Here is a 9,988-nt window from a genome sequence, read left to right on the forward strand (position 1 = left end):
TTATTATTATAATTAAAAAAAAAAATAAAATATATTAAAATTTAATCAAATTATACCTTAATAATAAAAAAATAAAAAAAAAAAAAAGTCTACGAAATGTATTAAATCTACATAAAACCAATCGAGTATTGATTTGTAATAATATTTTTTTTTATTATATATATATAATAGAGAATTTTCAAATATTGATATCTCTTTGTGATTTTTTTTTTTTTTTTAATAATAATTTAAGTGAATTGATTTTCATTATTAAAAACATGAAGTTGTGGTTGTTGTTGAGGAGATGATTGGGCTTGTGGATTTTCATTATTAAAAACATGTTGTTGATGTTGTTGTTGTTGTTGTTGTTGTAAATGAACCTGTTGTTGTTGATGTTGATTTTGTTGAATTTGAATTTGGAATTGTTGCATTTGAATTAATTGATTCAATTGAGCCAACATAATTGATTGATTATCCTCAAGTGATTTAATTTTAAGTTGTAAAGATTCAATGATTTTAATACTACTATTATCATTGTCATCACTTTTTGTTATCGTTGTAACATCACAATTGGATAGAGTTGATTTAATCTCTTCAATGATTGAACTTTGTTGTGATGGTTGACTATCTTGACATTGAGATTGAATTGCTCTACGTTCTCTTCTCATTCTACTTAAAGTTTTAGCATATTCGATATATTTCACACAAAACAATGCTTCCTTACTATTAAACATTGATCTATTTTGTGATATACTCATACTAGATTGCCATCTCCATCTTCTCCAAACCAATTGAATTAATCTAGCTGCTGAATCTCTTTCTTTCTTTTGTGCTTCAACTAATGATACTAAATTTAATATTGGTCTTTGATGACTCGTTGCTTGAGTTAATCTTGCAAAACTTTCAATTACAAATGATAATAATAATAAACCAAAAATACATGCAACCTAAATAAATATTATATATAAAAAATATATATATATATATATATTAGTAATGATTTCTTTAAAATTTTAAATAATAAATATTTAAAAATGAATATTTACAATTGCAGCAAATCTACCACCAAAAGTTTGTGGATTATATTCATCATAGGTATCAGTTGGCCAACCAGTGATCATAGAGAGAAAAGAGATATAGACAGAAACAGCAAAAGTGAATAGTTCATTTCTCTCCCTTTCAAAGACATACATCCATTGACCAGTAACAGCCAATGTGAAAATTGTGAATGTTAAATAAGTGAGAATTGGTGCTATTGAAATGATATATTTTAAACTTAGTGTCCAATTGAATTTTGGAGCTACATCACGTAACAACTGCTTTTGAATATGGAATCTAAGTTTATAAACTGGACTGAAATCACGAAGAATTCTACAAAATAAATATAATCTTAACCACATTAATAAACCCCATTTGGAATCTTTATACCATGCATTCTCACCAGATACAAATGGTAATGGTTGTAATGAACAAACTAATATTTCACACCAAAATAATGGACCTAATTTAGTTGATTTTAAAACATTTACTCTTGTAACCCTAAATCCTCTTGCTCTCTTTGTTAACCAATCATGTGTTACCTCTGATAATAATAATAAATAATAATCAACTAACTGAGTACCTAAAAAAAATAAAAAAAAAAATAAAAAAGTTAAAAAACAAATATTAACATAAATAAATACAAAAAAAAAAATACATACATAAAATTAAATTTAAAATGAATATGATTGCTCTTAATATTTTTGTTGATTTATTAATTTCCAATGAATGATTTTCAACACTCCATGATAATTGTAATTCTGTGCACATTAACGAAACACCAATCATGCCATTAATCATAATGAGTACATATCTATGTCTAAGGATTCTATCTGTATTTTCTGATCTTATTTCACTAAAATCATTTTTTTGGAAAAATACCAAAGGTTGTGAAAAGAAGAGAAAAAAGAGGAGAGAAAAAAAAAAAAAAAAAAAAAAAAAGCATTATGTTAATATTAAATCTTTTTTTTTTTTTTTTTTTTTTTTTTCCCAGTTCGAAAAATTGTTCTCTTACCTATATTTGTCAATATTACTTAATGATTTTTCTAAAATTGGTAATTCTGATTCAGAATCTTTTAACCTTTGCAGATTGATAAGTGCTTTTCTTCTTGACATTATAAATTATAAAAAAAAAAATAGCCTTGACACTACTACCCCCAATGTAACGAAATAATAATTATATGGTGTGGTTGCTATAGTAATAATATATAGTTATAATAACTTGATTTGTTGCTTCTTTTTTTTTTTTTTTTTTTTTTTGATTTCTTATGTAATTATTAGATTGTTGCGTATATAAATAAAAATATATATATATAAATGTTTGTGTGTGTGTGTGTGGTATGAAAGTGTTCTATTTAAATTTATTTTTTATTTTTTATGTGTATGGTGTGTATGATGAATTATTTGTTTTTTTATTTATTTATTTTTATTTGTTTGTTTGTTTATTTTGTTTATTTACTGTGTCTTTAATAAAATGTAATCCTATTAAAAAAACAAGATGTTAAATATAAAAATACCCATACATAGTGGTAGTAGTGTAAGAAAATAAAGAAAGAGAAGAAAAAGGAGATAAAATTGTTGAAATACTATATATAATTATATAGTTATATATAGCAAAAATAAATAAAATAATAAAAAAAAAGGTTAAGCGAATAATAAAAAAAAAAAAAAAAAATTAAAAAAAAAAAAAAAATTAAAAAAAAAAAAAAAAATTATTTTTAAAATTTGACCGATAACACTCTATTTCTAGGAGTGTAAAAAAAATAAAAAAAAATAAAAAAAAATAAAAAAAATAAAAAAAATAAAAAAAAAATAAAAAAAAGGTTATTTTCTGTGATAAAATAAAAAAAGAAAAATAAAAAATAAAAAAAATAAAAAATAAAAAATAAAAAAAAAATCAATTATGTTAAAAATTTGTTTCAAAGAAATAAAAGGATAATGATTAATGGTATTGTTAATTAATTCCTACCTATCTGTGTCAATACATATATTCATCATATACAAATCAGTTAATAAATAAATTTATTATAAATTTGTTTTATAAATACACAATGACGTAAATTATAATATGAATAAAATAAAATAATAAATAATTTAAAAAAAAAAAAAAAAAAAAACATTCACTATAAAAGTAAGATAAAAAATAAAATTATTTATTTATAAAATAATATAAAAAGTAATAATAAAAGAAATAAAATAATAATAATAAAAATAATAATTGAAAAAATAAAAATAAAAAAAATAAAAATTAAATAATAATGGATCAGCCACAACAACAACAACAAAATCAAGTTATAGATAATCAAGGTAGTAGTAATAATAATAGTAGTAGTAATAATAATAATAATAATGGTGGAATTAAGCATAAAAAAAGATTTCAAGTTGAAAATGCAATAATGGGAATGATATTTTTTGGATTATCAATATTTTTAATAATTTATGGTATAGTTCAAATTGCAGTTGCAAGTGGTAAAGATGATATTTCATCACGTCATACATGGGCATTTACAGTTAATGGTATTTTCTGTTTAATTACTGGTTTTCATGGATTCTTTTTATTATTCCATAAAAGAGGTAGTGCAAAACATCATGTATTGTTAAATATTATATTGGTAGCTCAAGCATTCATTCTATTTATCATTTATTCAGCATTGGTTCACCGTTATATCAATAGAGATTGTGGTGGTGAATTTTATCAAAATCCATATTGCGTTCACGATCATAAAGTTTATATAGGAATTTCATTGGCTATATTTTGGGCTGTCAATATCTTTACTTTACCATTCTCTTTAATTTGCTCAATTATTCATTTGAGAAATCAAAATCATCATAATGTTGAAAATGTTTAAACGCACACACATACAACACAAATCACAAAGATAAATAAATCCTTTCAAATTCAATCGAATATATTTCTTTTTTTTTTTTTTTTTTATTTTAAAAAATTAAAAAATTAAAAAATAAATATAAATAAAAATAAATTCAAAAATTTTTTTTTTTTTTTTTTCTTATTATTTTGTATAAATTTAATATGTTTTATTTTATTTTTGTTGATTAATTATAATTGTAAAAATATTAAATTGATTTGAAATTTTTAATTTAAATGACTGATGAATGTTTCAAAACTTTTATCATTGAATTAAAATATAATTATATATTAAAGGCTGGATATATATTAAAAACTCTAATTGATTTTAATAGATTGAAAAATTAGATTATAATTTCTGATGGTGATTAAAGTTTAGTTGATACTGAGTTGTGGTATACAAATATCACTAATGAATAGAACCTCAAAAAACAACCTTGTATAACACATATCAACACCAATTGAACTTTATTCTCCCAACAAAAAATTAAAAATTCAATAAACAATCCATCAAAAGAAATTGCAATTTTTCCTCTATATCCAACCTTTAATATAATTGTTGCATATGGCAAAAGTTTTGTTGTTTCTAAAGCTATGATATTATTATTATTATTATTAATATTATTTTGTAAATATGAAAAAAAAAAAAAAAAAAAAAAATTTATTATTTTACAATAAATCATCTATTTTTATAATAAAATGTCAACCAATATAAATTTTAAAGACATGAGTTCTTATAAATATTTATCAAAACTTAAAGTTATTGATAAAGATTTTATAATTAAATGTTTAAACATGGCGAGTAAAAAGGATGAACTTTCTTTAATTTTAGATTCAACAATAGATTTACCATTTAAGTTTAGTGATATTAGTATAACTGGTTGGAAATATAATGAAAAGATTCCATTTACATTGGATTACCAAAAATTTGACGAGTATACCATTTATCTACGTCGATTAGCCATAAATCTCCATATGCAACCAAGAATTTAATAAACAACTACTCCATTCATTAGAGAACTTATAAAAGAATCTATTTTAAACTTAAAATCAAATAAATTTTCAACATTTTCATCAGTTTTTCAAAGTTTTCATCATAATTCCAATAAAAGGATAATTTTTTTAAACCAATCAAAAAAATAAAGATTGGATGAAATTATATTACTATGGTTACGAACAATCTTCAGTTATAAAAGAAGTATTTGAATTTTACAAATATATTGGTGATGAATATGAAAGAGAAAACACAATAGTAATGGATCTTTTATTTTTTATTGGTGGAACCAACTCTGGTATTCAAGATTCAATCAATGGTAATCACATTTACATTTTAATGATAGTTTTTTTATTCTTAATAGAATTGGCCGATTATTTTATCGTGGTTGGTGGTGCTCACGCTCAATAAGCAATTAAGTTAATATTATCAATTTTGAAAATTGAAGTTGAACAAATTCAAAACAATCATAAAATGAAATTTATAAGAATCAAATTTCAAAGCAATAATGGTTCATTTAAATCAATCATTTTTTATTTCTCCAGCTATCCATCAGATTTAAGTATAGATCCAGTCATTGATATCATTAAATTTAGATTATTGGTAGAATACTTGATTTATCAAATAATAATAATAATCAAAATAATAATAATAATATCATTGAATTTGAAGAATCATTAATTAATTCAGTATATCAAAGTTTATTTCAATTTGTACAAAAACCAAGTATTAGTTGCGTTAATTGTGGTGCTTATGAAAGTGTAACCAATGATTGCTGTCACAGATTCGTATATTCACCAATCTTTGAATTTAATATTTTCAAATCAATTTAAAAATCAACACCTACAACTACTACAACAACAACAACTGATAATTCAATTTCTAATCAATTGGATTCAACAATATTAAAAAATGGTATTTTTAAAATTTCATTCAATAACCTTGAAAAACCATCACCAAAAGAACAATTTTTAGCACAATATCCAAGATTAAAGATTTCATCAATTTTTAATACAATCAAATCTTCATTTCAATCAACAGATAATAAGCATTATTGTGGTTATTTAAAATGTAATTCAAGTTTTGATGATGTTGACAGGTTATCACTCCACATGGTGAAAGAACATCCATGTGATGAAACACCACCTGGTTCAAAATTCTTTATTATTAGAGGTGGATCAAACAATTGAACAACAAAGATTAAATCAACCAACTGAAGAAATTATTTATTTTTTTTTTTTTTTTATTCAAATAATTATTGCTTTTTTTTTTTTTTTTTTCAAGGTTTTTAGTATAATTAATTAATAAATTTATTTTTATTTTTTTATTTTTTTTATCAATTATTAATAAAATTTATTGATAATCATATGATTTTGTACGAGGAGCACGACAAATACGAATAATTAAAAACAAGGCGAAAAGCATACAAATAAATTCGATGACGCCAATTGAAACAGCAGCAGCACCAACCAAATAAAGATTTGAAGAGATTTTTGAAGAGATTACACTATCACAAGTATCGGTATATTTTGGAATACCTTTTGAATCCTTTGGACAAAGTAAAGGGTTTCTAGAACTGGTTGAATTCCAATAGCAACATTTTAAGAAATTTTCTAATTTCAAAATTGTAGAATTCTTTGGACCATTTGATACATCTTCCCAAGCATTTCCAATTTGTTTAACAACATCATCATTATGTAATGTTAAAGCTTTACCACCAACACCAATTAATGCAACTAAAATAATTAACATTAACATTGTATAAATTACCAAACCAACCAATTTCTCTTTTCCTGCCACAAAACAGCCAATAACTGTTAATATAACAAAGAAAATACCAATAACCAATACACCTGCTGGTGCTCCAGTTGTTAAATTTGAAAGTGCAGCTGAAGCTTTTGAAACTTTTGTAAAATCTTTAAAATTTGAAAAAAAGCTAACACCAATACTACCAATAATTACTTTTTTTTTTAAAAAATAAAAAAAAGAAATAAAAGAAGTTTTTAAAAAAGAAAAATAAAAAATAAAAAAAAGAAAAATAAAAAAATTAATAATTAATATTTTTGAATAAATATAATAATAAATTTTATTAACTAATAGTTCTTACCTAAAACTAAACCAAGAACCTATAATAATAATCAAAAAAAAAAAAAAAAAAATAAAAAAAAAATAAAAAAAAAAAAAAATAAAAAAAAAAATTAATAATAACAATTTATTTAATAAAATAATTAAATATAAAGCTTACCCAAAGAATAGTATTAAATGCAATTAATGGAACTTTAAGATATCTTGGAGTATTAGGAATTAAATTTGTTGTATCAACCATTTTATTATTATTATTATTATTATTTTTTAAAATTGTTGTGGCAATGAATAAAAAAAGAAATTTAAAAATAATAAAAATATAAATATATATATATATGTATATATAATTTGTATTATATTAAAATAATAAAATTAAAAAAAAAAAAAAAATGATAATAATAATAAAAGTAAAAAATAAACAAATTTAAATTATTTATAATAACAATATTAATTATAATATAACCGTCAGTTTGTATTAAATTAGTATGGCAAAAATAGAAAAAATAAAAAATAAAAAAAACAATAAAAAAAAACAAATGCGATGTTATTTGATTGTGTTTTTTTTTTAAAAAAAAAATATATAAATTTTTAATATTTATTTATTTATTTATTTTTTGTAAATTAATTGGTTATGTTAATGTATATCAATGGAAAATTATTATTTTTTATTATTATTTTTATTTATTTTTTTTTTTAATTTCAATTTTTTTTGTTTTTCAATCTGATTTTTTTTTTTTTTTTTTTATTTTTACTTGTTTTTTTTTTTTTTTTCCACAACACCCACTATATATATCTACCATTATTTTTGTGTGAAAGTGTGCTTGTGTGCTTGTGTGTTTCCAAAAAAAAAAAAAAAAAAAAAAAAAAAAAAAAAAAAGTTAAATATAATAAAAAAGTAAAGAGAGAAAAAAAAAAAAAAAAAAACAGTCAAGCATACAAATTTCAATCCCTTTCTTTATATCATATTAACAGAAAGAATTTTGTAATCTACAAATACCCCACACTTTAAAAACAAAGATAAACAAAAGAAAAACAACACAACACATCAAAAACAATAATAATAATACCTACAAAAATAAATTAATAAATAATATAATATAATATTGAAAAGAATGAATATTGAACAACAACAACAACAACAGCAAAGCATTGGTATGATATGATATAAAAACCTTCTTTTTTTAATGGGAATTTATTTTATTTAAAATAAAAAATAAATAATAAATAATAAATAATTAAAAAAAAAAAAAAAAAAAAAAAAAAAAAAGTTGAGACTAACTTATAATTTTAAAAACAAATAAAAAAAATAAAATAATATAAAAAAAAAAAAAAAAAAAAAAGTGGAAAGAGATCCATTCTATAATAAAAGTGTATTAGTAATTGATGGTGCAATTCAACAATTAAAACCAGAATTATCAAATGAGATAATGGATGATTTAAGAGCCAAAGTTAAAGATTTAGATAAAGATAATTGGATGTTCGAAACAAATCATTCCCATCATTTTAAACATTAAAATAATTTAATATTAGTAATAACAAAAAAAAAAAAAAAGAAAAAAAAGAAAAAAAAGAAAAAAGAAAAAAAAAATATATATATAATAATTATAAAAACAAAAAAAACAAATGAATTGTTAAGTCTAATTGATTTGTAAATAATTTTTATAAAAAAATAATAAAGTAAAATAAAATTGGAATTGATATTTTCTTTACACAAATGTTTTTTATTTTTTTTTTTTATTTTTATTTTTTTATTTTTATTTTTTTTTTTTTATATATTATTATTTATTTATAATTTATTATTTATTTAAATTAATAATAAATCATATTTTAATTTATTCTGTTATTTTATTATTTTTTTTTATATTAAATTTTTTTTTTTTTTTTTTTTTAAAAAAAAAACATTGTTGTCAATAATGGTAATATGAAAAAAGATTGATCAAAAAAAAAAAAAAAATAAAAAAAAATAAAAAAAAAATAATTGTGAGATAACGTGAAAAAAAAAATTAAAAAAAAGTTTTTGAAAAAAAAAATTTTTATGCGAGTGTCGGCATGTTGTGAAATTTTTTTTTTTTTTGTGAAAGTTTTTCGTTTTCATTATCTTTTATACAAAATGGTATGTGGAATCTATGATCCTATATATATAAAATATTACATATAAATAAATTTTTTTTATAATTTAGAATTTGGCTATTTAGATTAAGATAGTTAATGATGATAGATTAAAGATTAAAGATTAAAAAAGATTGGATTAAAGGGGGAGAGAGAGAAGAGAGGATAACAGAAACAGAGATATCACTAATCATAGACCAACACCAATTATCAATCTATCATAAAACCAACATGAATCTAACAAAAAATAAATAATAATTAATACAAACAGGTCAACATCCCAAAAGCCCGTAAGACTCACTGTGTCAAGTGCAACAAACACACCCCACACAAGGTTACCCAATACAAAGCTGGTAAACCAAGTCTTTTCGCACAAGGTATGTATCTAGAGAGGAGAGAGAAAACCAAACAACAACAAAAACTAATATATAATATAATAATATAGGTAAAAGACGTTACGATCGTAAACAATCAGGTTTTGGTGGTCAAACCAAACCAGTTTTCCACAAGAAAGCCAAAACTACCAAAAAGATCGTACTCAGAATGGAATGTTCATGTGGTTACAAGAAACAACAAGTTTTAAAGAGATGTAAACGTTTCGAACTCGGTGGTGAGAAAAAATCAAAGAACGAAGCTATTAAGATGTAAATTTATTTTAATATTAATAGTCTAGAAATAAAGATAAACCTACAAAAAAAAACCATTTAAAATGTCCCTTTATCAGGAATATATTTTTCTTTTAAAAAAAATTTATTGAGGAACCTTTGGAGAAAAAAGATTTATTGGATTACTCTATTTAAATAATTTGTATTTTTTTAATTTTTATGTTTCATTCATTGTCTTATTTTTATTTTATTTTTTTATTTTTGCCAAATGGAGACTCTTAACGAATAAAAAAAAAAAATCCAATTAAAAAT

The 9,988-nt window shown here is 20.9% G+C and overlaps 9 protein-coding genes across 9 annotated transcripts; 7 read left to right on the forward strand and 2 right to left on the reverse strand.

Annotated features, from left to right (window-relative positions):
• Positions 1-227: 227 nt before the first annotated feature.
• On the reverse strand, positions 228-1,806 carry DDB_G0269864 (hypothetical protein; the record flags this gene model as incomplete). The annotated part of the gene is made up of 3 exons (XM_641266.1): positions 228-926; positions 1,026-1,600; positions 1,680-1,806. The coding sequence occupies 3 exons, from the start codon at positions 1,804-1,806 to the stop codon at positions 228-230; spliced, it is 1,401 nt and encodes a 466-aa protein (XP_646358.1).
• A 13-nt stretch (positions 1,807-1,819) lies between these two features.
• DDB_G0270676 (hypothetical protein) lies at positions 1,820-2,191 on the forward strand (the record flags this gene model as incomplete). The annotated part of the gene is made up of 2 exons (XM_641267.1): positions 1,820-1,966; positions 2,012-2,191. The coding sequence occupies 2 exons, from the start codon at positions 1,820-1,822 to the stop codon at positions 2,189-2,191; spliced, it is 327 nt and encodes a 108-aa protein (XP_646359.1).
• Positions 2,192-3,275: 1,084 nt separating this feature from the next.
• DDB_G0270980 (hypothetical protein) lies at positions 3,276-4,231 on the forward strand (the record flags this gene model as incomplete). Its single annotated transcript, XM_641268.1, has 2 exons — positions 3,276-3,860; positions 4,181-4,231. 2 exons carry the CDS (start codon positions 3,276-3,278, stop codon positions 4,229-4,231), a joined length of 636 nt encoding a protein of 211 aa, XP_646360.1.
• Positions 4,232-4,582: 351 nt separating this feature from the next.
• Positions 4,583-4,876, forward strand: DDB_G0269866 (hypothetical protein; the record flags this gene model as incomplete). The annotated part of the gene is made up of 1 exon (XM_641269.1): positions 4,583-4,876. The coding sequence occupies one exon, from the start codon at positions 4,583-4,585 to the stop codon at positions 4,874-4,876; it is 294 nt and encodes a 97-aa protein (XP_646361.1).
• A 157-nt stretch (positions 4,877-5,033) lies between these two features.
• Positions 5,034-5,288, forward strand: DDB_G0269868 (hypothetical protein; the record flags this gene model as incomplete). Its single annotated transcript, XM_641270.1, has 1 exon — positions 5,034-5,288. One exon carries the CDS (start codon positions 5,034-5,036, stop codon positions 5,286-5,288), a length of 255 nt encoding a protein of 84 aa, XP_646362.1.
• Positions 5,289-5,351: 63 nt separating this feature from the next.
• On the forward strand, positions 5,352-6,067 carry DDB_G0269870 (hypothetical protein; the record flags this gene model as incomplete). The annotated part of the gene is made up of 3 exons (XM_641271.1): positions 5,352-5,450; positions 5,474-5,636; positions 5,853-6,067. 3 exons carry the CDS (start codon positions 5,352-5,354, stop codon positions 6,065-6,067), a joined length of 477 nt encoding a protein of 158 aa, XP_646363.1.
• Positions 6,068-6,230: 163 nt separating this feature from the next.
• tspB (tetraspanin family protein) lies at positions 6,231-7,203 on the reverse strand (the record flags this gene model as incomplete). The annotated part of the gene is made up of 3 exons (XM_641272.1): positions 6,231-6,838; positions 6,985-7,003; positions 7,123-7,203. The coding sequence occupies 3 exons, from the start codon at positions 7,201-7,203 to the stop codon at positions 6,231-6,233; spliced, it is 708 nt and encodes a 235-aa protein (XP_646364.1).
• An 871-nt stretch (positions 7,204-8,074) lies between these two features.
• DDB_G0270982 (hypothetical protein) lies at positions 8,075-8,476 on the forward strand (the record flags this gene model as incomplete). The annotated part of the gene is made up of 2 exons (XM_641273.1): positions 8,075-8,114; positions 8,304-8,476. 2 exons carry the CDS (start codon positions 8,075-8,077, stop codon positions 8,474-8,476), a joined length of 213 nt encoding a protein of 70 aa, XP_646365.1.
• A 596-nt stretch (positions 8,477-9,072) lies between these two features.
• rpl36a (S60 ribosomal protein L36a) lies at positions 9,073-9,779 on the forward strand (the record flags this gene model as incomplete). Its single annotated transcript, XM_641274.1, has 4 exons — positions 9,073-9,075; positions 9,343-9,448; positions 9,517-9,715; positions 9,740-9,779. The coding sequence occupies 4 exons, from the start codon at positions 9,073-9,075 to the stop codon at positions 9,777-9,779; spliced, it is 348 nt and encodes a 115-aa protein (XP_646366.1).
• Between the last annotated feature and the right edge of the window lie 209 nt (positions 9,780-9,988).

The sequence above is a fragment of the Dictyostelium discoideum genome (genome assembly GCF_000004695.1).
Source record: "Dictyostelium discoideum AX4 chromosome 1 chromosome, whole genome shotgun sequence".
Classification (NCBI taxonomy): domain Eukaryota; phylum Evosea; class Eumycetozoa; order Dictyosteliales; family Dictyosteliaceae; genus Dictyostelium; species Dictyostelium discoideum.